The following is a 15,952-nucleotide window of genomic DNA, read 5'->3' on the forward strand; positions in this document are numbered from 1 at the left end:
TTAAACCTCCTAAATTTAAGCTCTAATCATGTACCTATTAAAATCAATTCAGGATTCCTATTCACTTTACTGCAGGACAGAACATAATCCACTTAAAAATTCCATTGAACTTAGCAAAAGACAGTTTCAGAAGGTATCTATAAATCCAGGCTCTCCAGCCATGGGAGAGACTCCGAGGAGGCTGTAAAGGACAATGGCTGCAGGTGTAATTTACTTGGTTCAGAGCATAATGTGGATGGAGTATGACTAGAAAAATACAGACTCTCAAATAGAATATTTGAACTTCCAAATTTCAATACCTGAAAAAGCCAATACTTTATTGAATTAGGTATAAGACAACCATATTGGGCCAGTGAGAAGATGATGGATTTTTGATCTCAGATGTCAAATTACGATGTTTCGGGGGAAAAAAAGTACAAGGAAACAGGAGACATTCATGATACATCCTTTAATAAATTCCTAGATCTTCTTAGGAATAGTTTCTATGTATTTATTAACTCTCAACAGATTTTTTGTGCATGAAGTTGTCCAATTTTCCCTTGAAGCACGAACGTCCACTGGCTGACTACCTATTCTGTGGGTTTTTTTTCACTTTTACTTCATTTATTGAGAAAGACAAAGAAATGGGAACTCTTGGGTTTTCCCCAACTTGTTTCACACATTCATTCCATGCTGTTTATCCATTGTACATCAAAACTTCTACATTTAAGAAGTACAAAAATTGGCAGCTGCCACAAAGGCATATAAAGCATTTAACACAATTCAATTAATTTTCCATCATCTTCAACAGGAAGTTGGGGTTATATGGTTTTTCTCCCTTGAGTTTATTCAATGAAACGTGAACTTATAGCCAGTTCATGAATGGCATGGCCAAGACATAGCCAGAGCCAGTAGAAGTGCCTCTGCTGTGCTATCTGGACAATTTTGTATCCTTTTGCCAGGTTAGTGCAAGTTTACTAGACACAATATTGAACATTAGGGTCCCCCTCGCATCAGAAGGATGGTGTAAAGTTACCCAAGTGCCTCTGCAGAAGCCAGTTTTTGTCCAGTCAACATTTTTCCTCAAGCTCCACGCTCTCAACACAGAGTAAGAGAGCTACTACATTCCCACAAACAGGAACATAGAGTAGGCTGGGTCAACCCAACTTTGCATGGGTTTGAATCCCTACACATCCCCTCTGAAAAGACCTTATTTATATAGCACTGTGCCTGGGTTTGAATGCAGACAGACTGTCTAGTTGATTCTGCATAGAGTTATATCAGTAATATTTCTGTTCATGGCACAGAAGCAGAAAAATCCAGATGAAATACCTATTGCTGAGAGGTAGCTGCAGTAAGTGACTACACACAAAAATATGCAGATAAAGACAAATAATGTACATTCCATTAAGAAAACAGCTCCTGAAATAACGATTCCAGCTTCTCATGCACTGCCTACAATCTCCTGTACAGCTCACATAATCTCAGTGCTTGCCCATGAGAAAAGCAGATAACGCAGCTTCTCCTTTCTCCTACTCATTCTATTGACTAAGTTACTTACAACTACTGTTCTTTAGCAAGCATTCAGAAACAAGAGTATGAAATATTAGACCTGATCAGGTCTTCATGCACAAGTGTAAGGCATAAATTTTATCCAACTCAAGACAGCGAAATACAAAAATTTGTAAAGATGTTCCATCAAAGAATTAACCCTTCAAATGTGTTCTAATCCAAAGAAATGCAAAGATTTGAAAGAAATGGCATCTTGTGATTACAGATTCTAGTGCAGAAAAATTACACAGAGACTTTTCTAAATAGAAAAGGAGTGTATATATAAATATTTTCTAGCGGTATGTTTAAAATGTTTGCAAAGGCTTAGTCTCAAATGAGATTCCTTCAGGATAATTAAGCAAGCACCAGCAATCCGATAAAATTACCTTGTAATTAACATTTCTGATAAAAAATGCATTTCTGTGAATTTAGTGTAATTAATTTGTTTGTAGCTCAGGTTTAGGAAATAAATCCTGAAATAGATTCTTTTTAAATATAATGCCTGACTTCACACAAGTGTCTATTTACCACCCTTACAGGGCCTCTGCTATGGAGCTATGGAGATTCATATTTAAAAATAAGACATTTTATATTACAAGACTGTTCTCACAAAGCATGAAATGACAGGATAAGAACAATGCAACTTTGTGCATCTCTGTCTTTTCTTAATATGTAAAACCCATTTAAGTCATATTCTGCACTACTGATTTACTCTTATTCCTGTTACTCTCAATAGGCTGTAGTAAAAATCTCAGTGTTACTTCAGTGAAGAGAGGCAGAAGAGACATTGTCTTAAACCTGGCTATTTAGAAAACTCAAACAAATCAGCAGCATATCCGGAGCAATGGATGGTTCACTTTCCACTCCATCACTTTTTGAGTGCAGGTTCTCCATTTCTTGCAAAAATACAGAGACCGGTTGCAATGTGAAGTGATCTTGTAAGAAAGTAAAAGCCCTTTTCTGACCACTGATTTTGGCAAAATAAAAAATAAATAAGCAAGTAAGTTCCTACTTTATGATCAAAACTATTCTAGGGAGCTTGATGGCCAAACAGAAATTTCACTGTGAAGTATCAAAGGTAGATGCTTAGTTCACCTAAACAGACTGCAGCGTCACAACACTAATGCACTTCAGGTGTAGCTCAAAGGGACCAGTAAAAATCTCACTTACCTCTTAGGGTCTCATAGTATAATCACAGCACAAACGTGAACTTACGTTAAATATATTGCAAGTGACTGTACCTTTAATAGTTTTTCTCTTTGCTTTGCTATGTTCAGTTTTTCAGAGAGCTGGCTAAAAGGTAAGTTGAATGTTTCAATGTCTTCATGCATCAGAATGTAGGGATGTGCACTACCTTAAATTACAAAAAAAAAAGGTGACTTTTTTTCACAGGTGCATTTTTCACAGCCAGTACAAGTAAAATTCAGTGAAGCTAGACTTACTTATATTAACTCTTTTATTTTCTTTGAGCAAGCCTTCATATTAAATAAGCAAGAGAAGGCAAATTCAGTGCTTGGAGACAATGCAAGACTAAATCAGCAATAAAGGATGTACATGTACTCCTAAAAATAAAAATCAGCCACTTTGCTAGTATTTATGAAAACCAGGAGTGTTAGGCTAGTGTGAATAAATATTTAATGAGCATGGCAGATTAACACATGGTTACTTTGACTCTTTTCTCTTATTTGTGTAATACAGTCAAACAGTGAAAAATTATCCATCAATGACTATTTGATTTGAAAGAGAATTACCTGCTTATAAAATCTGGTTATCCAATAAGATTAGCATCACAAGAACCATCTAACATAAAAGACATAAAACAATCATAGCACTCACATCTAGAAGAACCTGAGATAAACTTATTAACAGATAAGTGTAAAATTAATATGTAACATTTTTGTAATTCTAGTGAATGATTTGAACCCATATTTTCATAACTTTTATTGGCTTCAGTGTAAGCAGGTTCTACCTCTAAAGAAAATCTCACCATTTCTTGAGGAGGATAAAGAGAGACCCCAGAAGCGTTGCATTTTATAAATAGATCTTGAAACGGCACATTTGTGTTAACTCTCACATTCACAGAAAAGTATGATACTCGTTTGAGATATGTATATTGTAAAAACTGAAGAAACAAAGTCAGAACTATTCATCAGAGCAACACAGCATAAAAAGCAATAACGTGCAAACTGGAGTACATACCTCTATTAGCATTCAGAGCAGCCAACTGTGATTTCAGTTTTGCAATAATGCTGTTTTGAAGCTCTATCTTTTCCTGCTGTTCACGTATTTGCTGCATGTAGTTTTCTGTCTGCAAATACAATATAATTAGCATTAATCTTATACTGTTTTGACTAGGGGTCTCCTACTTGGCATATAAAAAGCAGCTCTGATTTTTAAAGAGAAGTGTAGTTGTGGTCCTCTGCATGAAAACCTTTGGCAAGTCCATGTTTTTGGGATTGCACTGATTAGAAAAGGTATTATAGGAAATAAATTCTGAGTTTTAGTAACTGTTTTCAACTGTCGCAGTGGTAAAGGGTAACTTTTAAGTTAGGATACTTAAGTCAGGCTTAAAATTAAAATTTTAGTATTCTTCAGAATGCTGGTCAGTTAGTTTAACTATAGAAAGGAGTAATTTTCTTCCTTCATATTTGCTAACAAAATAAACAAAAAAAGCTTTTAAAAAGATTTTAAACGCAAAACAAACAACATTGCTTATTCCATACAACAGATATTCTGTAAATCATTTTGACTGCCTATGAACAGTTTCATCTGTTTCTTCAAATGTAGTGGACTTGTTTTTCTACCCTACATCAATGGGATGGGGGGGGGGAAGGCAAGCAAACAGTCTCATCCTGTATCTCCTATACTCCATCTCCTGCTATAAACAGGCAATACAGTCTCTAATAATACTGCTCATTTTTCACCAAAGTGTATAAATATTGCTAGACAGTCCATTAATTGAACAACTGGCCAGGTGGTAGGAAGATGCTAATATTCAAAACTATTCTTTCATTAGAACATGCCTAATGCTGAAGTTAGAGCTGTGCTAAAAACAAGCAAGAAAACTTGCAAAATCCCAACAAGAAAACGCTCAGGAATGCACCGATTTTTTCTGAAATTAAGAATGTGTCAATTACTGAACAGGTCACCACCTGTCACCACCTGGGAAAAGACTAGGTATTATTCTCATGTCTTTCAAAGTTTATTCATATTGTTATCTAATTCTCAAATCTCAGCCACATTTATATTCCATGCCCTCCTACTGTCCAGTGTGTTTGTCTGTAAAGCAGGCAGGAAAAAATCTAAAAGCAAAATTTATTTTAAAAGCCCAGGTAGTAGTTGTACTATAAGAGTTTATTAAAAGAAAAAAAAAAAAAAAAAGTGATCAAAGAGCAGTACACTCCAGCAGCTAGAAGAGACCTCATGAAGCAGAAAAATCACTGAGAACCAAATTGAAAATGTACAACAGCAATGTCTTGTCAACACTTCTGTACAGAGCACAGACATGACAGCTAAAACAGACAGAAGAGAAGATGCTTTTGACAGCCAGTGTGCACAAATTATTCCTTGAGTCAGATGGCAGCAACAAGTTACCAACTAGAAGATCTGCATGACAACCAACCATCCATCTGTATCAAACACCATCTGGCCGAGATGACTCTGGCTTCTGTGTGCTTGACATGGCTCCCAGCTCTAGAGACTGGCAAAACAAGTGGCCTATCGGTAACTTAAGTAGTAAACTGTTAACAACAGCATGGTGGACAATCCAACAGTGTGTGGAGGCCACACAATGAACAGAGGAAGTTGCTAGAGTAAAGCACTGTACAAAGGTCATTCAAAAGCCAGGAGTTTTGTTAAAAAAACCCCTAACAACACAAACAAAAAAACCCCAAGTAATTACAGTATCAATTTTTCTTGAAAAAATACTTTTGTTCTTTTTTGAATTCATAAAATTATCTCTTGAAAGTTTGATTAGGACAAAGATTTAAACTGGTAGTAATCCTTTATCAAAGGCTTTAATTTTTAATTTGTGAACCAGCAAAAGTGCAGAGAGAAATCTTGCAAGCATTTAGTTCACTTAACACTTATGATCTCACACTTCTCTGGTTTTCTTTCAAAGACTTTGGAAGGGCTATCTGATCTTGTACTCAATCTCTTGTTTCTTGGGCAGAAGTTTCTTTCATGTACTGTTAGATGACTCAGGAGTATGAACTTTAATAGTTTTTCTTCAAGTAATTAATTGTTCATCATAGGAGACAGAACTTAAAAGATCCCTTAACATTCTAAAACGTCTTGCCTTTTGTTAAGTTAGTTGCAATTTCAGCACAAAAATCACACTACTTGTGCCTGTTATGTATAGAAATCTCTACAGATTTACAGCAGCACTGCTGCAAGACTATGAATAGAGACAGACTGCACAGTGGATGACTGCACACATGACTGACTTGTTATGTGTTCTGTAATGCCTTGGCTAGTTTATTTTGTCATGCAAGGAGATGGAAAGATTGGGCCCAGATATCACAATATTCTCTAGCAGACCTTTCCCTGCTCCCAGTTCTACTACTGCTTCTATAACTCGACACTGACTACGGTTCATCTGCCCCTGAACAAAGTCTCAGCCTATCAGTTCTACGAAGTATCAGCAAGTCCTGTAGCACCAAAAACATTCAAGCCTTCCTGTAACAGAGGTTCCATTGGTGGGAAGAATATGCATGATAAAACTACTACGACAAAGCCAACCCCGATAGCTTTGCAATATGTTGTCCTACTTGATGAGAAGTTCAAGAGGAGTTTTGACTGAACTAATGTTTTCTGCAATAGACTAAGTAAAAATTCAAATGTGCTCCTTACTGGTGAGAATGCCTCCAGAATCTGTTACTTCATAATTACAGAATAATTGTACAGATTATTATTTTTAAAAAAGGAATACTTATTCTAGCAACTTTCAGGTATGTTTGCTGTACACATTGCAACACAAAAACTCTGTTGTCCTAATAGCTTGCACAGTGCTTAAAATATTAGAGTCTTTGACCTTTACACCTAGTAATTCATATGGTCTATCTTCCTATTAACACGAAAGTGGTTTAATTTAAGCTATTTACATTAATAATTTAAAAATTAATTTTCAAGAATGCAAATTAAATTTCAAAAAGGTAGTTAAATTTATATATATATATCTCTTTGCTGTTTACATTAGAAGACTTTATTAATCCTCCAAAACAGACAACACTTTGCCCACCTTTAAATTTAAAAAAAAAAAAAAAAAAAAAAATTCAAGGTCAAAACCCAGAACCTAGCTACTAAATTCACAGCCTAATCAGTTACTCTGCAGTGTACTGGCCTGGTTTCATAATGGCAATTTACAACTTTAACAGATGCACTACAGTCTACATAGCTAAAGTGAAACCGAAATCTACACATACTACCATCCTCCACGGGAAGGACGGCTGTAAAGATAGAATTCAGAACCCAACACATACTTTTTGCTGTAGTTCTTTCACAGCATGGTCCCTATCCATGCATGCTTGTCGATAGGCTTCATAAGCTTTGTTAAGCTGCTCTCCAATGTTTTTGTCCATAATTCCCAATGTTGTTTCATCCCTGGAAAGATGGTGGAGTTAACAGACCTGAAAAGTAATCAGAAGGAAAAAGAGAGAATGCTAAGAAACAGAAGTACGTGACTAAAAACATAGATAGCATGACTTGTACTAATATCACATTCAAGTAATATGTGCAGTATGTTTGACCATTAACTCACATAATAGCTTGAATTATAGCTCTGCTCACCTCAACATTTAATTTTATGTCCAGGGGTAGTTTTAAACAAAAGCCAGACAAAAGCAGGTCAACTCTGGATCAAATTATGGAAGTACAGAATGTGGAAATATATGTGTAGTTACAGTGTTTAGGACTGAGATATAAAATTGGTGCAGATCACCAATTACCTGATTTTATGTGATGTCCAAAAGTTTAAGGTTTACATAATTGTGAAATAACAGACAGTATTAATAAACAAAACTAAACTCAGCTTTGGGCATTAAGCAATAGAAAGACAAAAGTTCAATAACAGTAGGTTACACAAACGTATCCTATTCTATGCAATATTTGAAAATGGTAACACAAACTACACTGCAAGGTGAATTAAAACATCTTTTATCTAAAGATCAGCTATACCAACCAGTAAGAATTAGCAAGACTTGGACCTTTTCACACTACAACACTAGTAAACATCACAGACTCCAGTTTCAAGAACTTTGCAAACACAAGTCCTTTGCTTCTATAGTAATATATGACATTAATATTAAGATCAAAATTTATCATAACATAAGTACAGTAGAGAATAAGTTAGTGAAGTTTCAAAAAAAAACCTAACAAACAAAAAAACCTAGGTACAAGCATTAGGGAAAAAAAAAATTAATAATTTCATCTCTCCTGGTATTTAAAGCTTGGTTATCTCACAGTAAATGGTGTGGACTGCCACTACCATCTCTCACTATCTTCTGGGATTATGCATAAACCACAGATACTGTTAAGCAAAGTTGTGCAGTGAGATGAAGATAAGTCAAGCAAGAAGGGTATGAGAATAATTTGTATTGGACCCTGGTCAAAATTCTGAGGATTACAGCTTGAAGATTTTGCTCATGTTTTCTGGCTTTTGAATATCTTCCCTATCATAGGGCTTGAATATAGAAATGTGGTTTGACTTTCCTAGAAGGTGCAACAGACGTCACACTTTTCCGTCCTGCAAATTTTAGTCTAACAGTGTGTTAATACTACAAAAGCAATTGTATCTCAACTCTGGCATGGCTGTCCTTTAAAAGTGGCAAAGTGAATTTTTTAACAACTTGGAATCACTTAGGGATCCTTTGATGTGACAAGCATTACTGAAATCCAGTTTGTAAATTTCGCGTAAAATGCCTACGTTGTTTCACATGAAAGTTCTGTTTGTTTTGACTTGTTGTTTTTGTTTGTTTGTTTTCCTAAACACCAGTACAGTAGTTTATAATCGTAGGTCCCTGCATACTGTCTCAGAGCGTTATTAGTTACACAGGCTACTTCAGTCAGCCCCTTCCTCCCCCACATGGTATCTCTTCACTAAATGGAATATTCATTCTAATACCTGGGGCACATCTTCAACTAAATGGGTAGGCTTTCTTTCAGTTTCAAATGAAGGAGTGTTTTATGTAGTTCAGTGAATAAAACCAGATATTACATCTGCTTTCAAGGAGAGGTGCTAAACTGCAGAGGGCATTGTTATGGCTGAAAGTGACTGAAAGCATGCTCTCACTTTCTTTAAAAGCTTGCAACGTTTGCATCAATGTCGACTTTGTACTTTTCTGAAATTCTCCACTGACACTTGTAACAATTTACCTAGTAAATGGCATGTCTTGTACATATAAAACCTAACTTCAAAAAATTAGTCCAATGGGATTGAAAACACTGTTCAGATACCAAGAGAGAATAGGGCTCAGAGTTCATAGAAAATGAAGGTATTATTTCATTCATGCAAATTCAAATCTTCATTTGAAAAACAGTATTTAAAATTTATACCTAATTTCCAGTCTTACAGTCTTATACTTACTCACTGATTGAGACTGGGAGCATTAACAAAGAGTTCTGCTGTCATCTGGACTGCTAGTAATTGATCCAACAGGCAGAATTGTAGCACTGGGCCTGATTTTCTACTTAGTAGGGAAAAATAAGGAGAATGGTAGCTACTTTATTGATAGCTCCCTAAAATTCAGACTCTATGCAGTAAGAAAGGGTCAATTAAAGTCATTACTAGCAACACTTTAAGATAGAACTGTAACTAGAAGAATTGGTCCTACATTTGCTCCATACACCCTAGACACTCATTTCTGCTTCCACCTCACCCTTCCCTTTCTTACAGCATAAGCAACCTTATAGGAAACCGTATCAGCAAACCAACCCAGTTAAAAACTAAATACTAAAGGTGTTTTTGTTGCATTAGTTTTAACCAGATCAAATCCACAGACCACTTCAAATGACATGATAACACAAGGAATCCTGCACAGGAGCAGAAAACATCAGCAAAAGGCAGACAGAAATCCTGTGTTCAGCAGAGGCAATGGATTTGAAACTGTAACACGAGGTCACAGTTATGTAACAGTGATGTAAGTCTGTCCTGCCACAGAGAAGGATACCTGGACGTTACCCTATCTCTGGCCACAGATTTTTTTGCCACTTACTTGTACTGGTATTAGTACTTCTATGCTACACAGCTGAGTATGCCCAAGTAGCTCCCTACTTCCTCAAAAAAGCAACAACAACCTCCCTAAAAAAAACAATATCGAAATTAAAACTGGAGCTAGCTCAATGCAAGGCTGCTGGAGCACTACTACCAGCACAAGAAGGCAGTGGGAACATGAGACTAGCCGTGGGCAGGACTGCTGCAGTCTACATTTAGATTGGATTAAACTACTCTGTAGTCACACCCTGGATTGCCTGTTGCTGGAATAAATAACTGCTTCTTATGTTATATATCTCATATCCAGAACTCCTTGCAGTTAGAAAAGCTGGCTCCTTTTCCTGCTTCTCCTCCATAGGCATCAATATTTATCAGGGAATTTGCCAACTGTTCCTTGTCATTTACCCTTCTCCCTACATCCAACTAGGAGGAAAAAAAGCCCATCCCAACAACCCTAAAATAAAAAAAAAAAAAAAACAAAACAACCCCCAACCCAAAACAACCCCCTATTTTAATCAGACTTAGTTATGCTATGCTTCAGTTGCTGTATTCCATACATAATTCAGCCCAAAGCTGACAACTCTTGATCTTTAGCAACTGACATTCTAGATATTCATTAGATCCTAAACACTTTCACAGTCATTAACAGCAATATGTAGTCAGTGGAGACATAGCAATAAAAATTGCTGCATTTATTCTAACAGGGACACAATTAAGGGAGAGATTAGCTCCAGAGCTTGCCCTGCAATGTGAATACCTGTGAGTGCTGTGTTGCTGGGGCTATGGCAATGAGAACTAGAATTTCGTATCTGGGCAAAGACTTGAACACTGGAAAACAACTGGATATAGTAAATGTTGTAAGACAATCTTTTAGGCAAACAAACCAAACAAAACCTGCAGATTATCTTAAAATACATGCCTCAAATGACAAACATTTTGCTGATATAGGTGGGAAAAAAAGAAACAGTTAAATGAATATACTGAGTCAAATGCCAAAAAAGCTCCAACACAAAGATTAGCAGCATATTGCTGCTGCAATCTCAGCTCCACGCTCACTAGAGGCATATGACTTTTTTTAATGCCTCAGAAAACACCTTAAATTCTGAAAAAAAGGAGAAGATTTTAGCTAATCATGTGTACATATACACATTAACTCGTAATACACATGCCTACCTCTCATAGGTTCATATGAGAGATGAGAACATAGGTGCCATCCAGTAACAAGTACTTCTCTACATATTTCTGCCTTCAGAACAGTTTTTTTCAATGGAAATATTTTGTAAGTTACACTGTCATCATCCTGGGAACTGGAACTTTTTCCCCCCCCCCTTATTTTTTCTTAGTGGACACAATTCCTGCTTTGCCCGACTGCGGGATGCGTCGGGAACACGGCAGGAGCCCCTCCTGCCACACCAGCGCTACAGAGGGGCCGCCCCTCAGCGCTCAGGGAGCGGGACGGTGATTCCCGGGGCGCGGGGCTTCTCTCCCCCCGCCACGCCGCCGCTGCCCGCGGGCACAGCGAGCGCCTCTTCCAGCGCCGCCCGGGCCACCGCTGCCCGGCACCGATCCCGCTGATCCCGCTGACCCCGCTCCCGCCGCTCTGGGAGCGCCTCCGCGCCAGCGCTGCGCCCCCGGCCCCGCTGCCTGAGCCGGGCCGAGGGGGACCCGGCGCCGCCGTCCCGTGGGGGGCGGAAACGCGGCCCGGCAGAGCCCGGCCCGTACCGCGGCCCCGGGCCCAGCGCCCGCCACACTCCGCGGGATGGCGAGCAGCGCTCCCCAAAGCCACTCACACTTACGAGCGCCTCGCGGAGCCCGCGGCCGCCCCCGGCACAAGGCGCTCGCTCCTGCCGGAGCGCCTTAACCCAGGAACCAGAACCGACTTCCTGCCGTGCCTCTCCCCGCCCTGTGACGGGGCGCTGCCCGCCGGGTCGGGGCAGGGCAGCGGCCGCCGGAGCCGCCGGGTTCGCCATCCCGGCAGCGCCCAGGTGGCCTCTCCGCAAGGATGGCAGCATTTCTGCTTTCCTCTGCCTTGCAGTGCCTCCTCTGCCTGGCCGCAGCCAGGCACCCGCCTCAGGCAGGATCCGTGGCGCTCCTGACTTCCACAGTCCTTCCCTATTTCTGTCTTTCCGTGTTTCAGAGTGATTTGTAAATAACAATATTTACATTTGTAATATACTTTTCATGTTCAGAGCAGTTTCTGTCTGAAGTGGTTTTTTTTAGGTTACTACGAAGGTATTTTTGCCCCTTGCACATATTTCATGCAGGCAATGAATTTTATACATAAGAATATAAAAGAAACACATAGTTTTAATTTTGCTAATGCTACAAGCCTTTCTCTCTTTAGGTCACATGTATAAGTACAACTTTTTTCCCTGAAGTTGTGTAGGAGGGTGGGAGCTGATGGGAAAACTTGAGGCATTTGTTACATACTTGCCCAGGATAGTCAGAGACCCAGCAGCAGAGAAGCATTACATATTTTGAATTGATCTCGGCCAGTTCTGAACCCCAGTGAACATATCCATGCAACCAGGCTGTAGTGTTTCTTCTGCTAGAGCAGAACTTTCCTCTTTGGCCCCTCACAGATCAGAACCCGTGTTCCAGCTATTGCAACCTTACCTTCCCCGGGTGCACGCTCTTGGAAGCCTGAGGACTGAGTTCAAACATAGCCACAGGAAAAGTGGCCAGATGTTCTCCTCTGTGCTCCTTTGAAGGTTATTTCTATTGTAATTTACCTTTTCTGACAGATCTGTAACAACTATTTTAATCTGTTCTGGCCTGTGCTAAAGCTAAAGAGACTTATAGGCAGATGGCTCAATAAGCCTATAAATTTACTGCCTCTTTGGCCACTTTTAGTAACTTCAAGTGAGGTTCTAATGAACTATTAAGGTTCAGAGACACATTTCCAAGAGTTAACACATTTCCAAGAAAGGGAAATTAAATCTTCTCTTTGAGAGGCAGTGTTAGTTAAGGTTTCATTCAACCAGGTCTTAAAGATAAAAAAAAAAAAAAAAAAACAGAAAAAAAAAAAAGAAACAAAAAAAACAGGTTGTCAAAAAAGACTATGTTTGTTTGTTTGTTTGTTTTTAAATTAATTTCTATATGTTAAATTTTTATTCAGTTTTGGCAAGAAGTTATGTACTTAAAATTGTAATGGGTATCTCTGTAACTGAAATAAAACCTGTGATTTTTAAATTCAGATCAATATATGTAAATATAATTTAACAGACACTATATTTAAACAGGGACAATATGCAGAAAAGTACAAGTGGGTGTTACCTGATGATAAACAAGTGGGTGTTACCTGATGTATCAACTAAGTTTATAACTACCTGAATTCAAATACAGCCATAACATATACACCATCTCTGAAACACTATCATAGCATGTTAGCTGTAACAGGGAAAAAAATTCTAAGTTCTAATAGTGTACTTAATGCAAATTTGTTGTGAAGGTCTCAAACTCAGCAAAGGAAAAGTGACAACCATCTACAAACATGACTTTTGGAATCACATGCATTAATCTCTTAGTTCTTTATCAGTAATATTCTTTCACAGAAAGCACGAGAGAAGGTGATCTTCCTTCTATCTTCATTATTTAGTGTCTTCTTTCCTTACGTTTCCTCCCCAAATACAATAAGATGTATGTAAAAAGCTTTACAGTAATCCATCTTGATACTCCTAGAGACTCCCAACGTTTGAATAAAATGTTAAATAGAAGAAAAATACCCGTGAAAATAATACACAACCTGTATTGTGTAGCTAACTTGATCTCTAATTTTGATCTTCTAGAGTGTTTTCTGCTTTATAGTCAATTAGTTTTCCCCTTTTCCTTCTCACCTTGCTTTCTTTTTCTTTGTTTTTCTGCTTCCTCCTCTTCTGTCTCTCTATGTCCTTCCCTACAGCTATTCCAGTAACAACTTTCTATATTTTTGTCCCACATCGATATTTCACACTTTTATGTCATTGTCAAGACAGAATTGCTTTCCTATATGTAGTCTTCACAAGATAGCTGGAAAGAACAAGCATATATCAGTGTATTTAAAAATAATTTAGAATTTTAGGAATCTACTAATCTTAAAACCAGTTGCAATCTGGAGTTCAGGAGTGGTGGTGAAGACATTCTTGTCTTTATTATTTTATTTCACTTTGTCTTTAGACTCAGAACAAGTCATATTTTGACTACTTATGCTTAGAAACTTTTTTTTTTTGGGTGGGGCAATAACAAGTTGATACTTTTTCATAGTGAAAATTCAGACTTGCTTTGAGTGGGTCAAGCAGCCTATTTAAGTACCTTATGTGATCTATATGCAGTTTGGTGTTTGACATTACTTCTGAAATAGTATTTTAACAGGAATTTTACTTGGTCTGTACTGGTGTGTTAACAGTGTTGGTTACACTGTACTGAGATCTTTGAAGGAACTGACTGCTCTCAGGGGAGGCTGGTGCTGCAGCAGCTGGCAAAAGGTTCATCGAAGGTTTCATCTGATTCCTTTCTACAGCTCTATAAGCTTATAAATACAAATTGGCTACTATTAGAAAGAGGTTAAAATGTTTCTTGCAAGTTGTTAATGTAGCCATTCGTTCAGACACTAGGTGGCTCACGTCAGATGTTAAACCTTTTCCAGAATTTATAAACTGTGGTCCTAAAGGGGTGTACTGGGTGCTGAAGGAGTCTCTGCTACTCTAGCATGTTTCCCCGTTCTTGCAATCGGTTCTTGTTTAACTAAATAAAAAACGTGTTTTGAATTTGAAATGCCTTTCCTGGTCAGAAAAAGAGAATTGTGGTTTAATTTAGCTGAAGTGTCATTGCATCATAGTATGAAGGAAGATGAGGCTGATTTTTTTTTTTTCCCCAACATCAAAAGTTGATGAGCCCGTGGAAATCCTAGTATATATTTTGCCAATAGGTGGTCACAGACAAAGCCTGAGTTCCGGAAACTAACTAAATGATATTAGTCAAGGTGCAGACATAACAGATTTGATGAATTATAAGCAACATAAACATAGTACCTTATACTTTTTCTGTGGATCCAAACGCTGAAGTTGATAAGTATAATTTACTTATTGTCTTTATGAAGTGTAGGAACCTTTGCAGTTTCTTTTCTCATGTCTTTGGTAAGAGTACATGAAATTTTTATGTTGCCTAGGAGGACTGTCAACAAGATTATGAAATGTGGTTTTGTACTTCAGTACTGCTTATGACTAATATTAGCTGGGAACTTCCACTGAGAAATACCCAACTGAAGAACTTCCTTAAATGCAACTGCAAGCAGACAGTCATTCTCTAAAACAGAGACTTTAGCAGAAACAACCTGCAAACTGGCTTTGGACCCAGTGCAACATTCCTGATTTCCACAATTAAGGTCAATGAGTTCTAGAGACTCACTGCCTTGGAAAAAGTTTAGCCTTCATGAAAAGGGAACAGTGCATGAACAGGCAACCCTGCATGCGTGGGAACAGTTAACATACATAGCAAGTGTTGTACCAAATATAATACATGTTTTTTAATGTATTGTGAAGAAAAAACCAGTGATGATAATGACACCAAAAGAAAGTAGCAACAGTTTTGTAAGACAAATGCTATTCCTCTATATAGAATATAACCTGTGTTACAAATACAGTGAGTAAAAGATGGAGAGTGAAACACTTCTCTGTGAAGACTAGCCTGATTCTTAGTTAAGATCCAAAGAAACTTAATTATGCAAACCCTTGAGTTCTGTTTAAGTTTTATCATAGTTGTGTATTTCCTCCCCTTCCCTTCAATCCACTGTATAGTGAAACTGAGTTCTGTAGAACAATGTAGGGAAAACTCTTAGCTTGGAAAATTTGTTTTCTCTAGCATGAATGCCTTTTTGCCACAGAAACAAATATTTAGGAAATTTAACATATAAACATAAATTCCTTAGCTCTGTCATTGTGAAAAAGTGAGATATTTTGACATCATGTACATTACATAGGCCTTCTCCCTCTGTTCCTTGTTAAAATTTTGTACATCTTGGTGCCTGATTTAGATAGAACTACATTATATTCAGTATCTAATTTAAGAAAATAGTTGATATATGGAGCCTTTGCACTATATATTGAATGTTATTTGATCCCAAACCTCTATTCAGGTTGTCAATGCGGAGTAAGAGTGGAAGAAGTCAAGGAAGATGTATTTGAAATACCACATTCCATCTCTTTTCCTCTTCTGCAAAAAGGGGAGCTATGTCAT

The 15,952-nt window shown here is 37.8% G+C and overlaps 1 protein-coding gene across 4 annotated transcripts in view; it reads right to left on the bottom strand.

Moving 5' to 3' along the window:
* TANK (TRAF family member associated NFKB activator) overlaps positions 1-11,647 on the bottom strand; it is a 28,153-nt gene extending 16,506 nt beyond the window's left edge. The window contains exons 1-5 of one of the 4 annotated variants that reach the window (XM_027878437.1): positions 10,913-11,037; positions 9,113-9,212; positions 7,011-7,157; positions 3,730-3,838; positions 2,772-2,884 (exon numbers count right to left, since the gene is read on the bottom strand). In XM_027878437.1, the coding sequence (XP_027734238.1) occupies positions 2,772-2,884; positions 3,730-3,838; positions 7,011-7,109 (321 nt within the window). In that variant the 5' untranslated portion in view covers positions 7,110-7,157; positions 9,113-9,212; positions 10,913-11,037. Of the gene's footprint in view, positions 1-2,771; positions 2,885-3,729; positions 3,839-7,010; positions 7,158-9,112; positions 9,216-10,912; positions 11,045-11,535 lie in introns of those variants that run through there. The other 3 variants (XM_027878444.1, XM_027878428.1, XM_027878419.1) reach the window with 3 other exon arrangements.
* Between the last annotated feature and the right edge of the window lie 4,305 nt (positions 11,648-15,952).

This window comes from Empidonax traillii, unplaced genomic scaffold (assembly GCF_003031625.1).
Source record: "Empidonax traillii isolate 1590-97213 ecotype Southwest subspecies unplaced genomic scaffold, ASM303162v1 scaffold5:size3517227, whole genome shotgun sequence".
In the NCBI taxonomy this organism is placed as follows: Eukaryota; Metazoa; Chordata; class Aves; order Passeriformes; family Tyrannidae; genus Empidonax; species Empidonax traillii.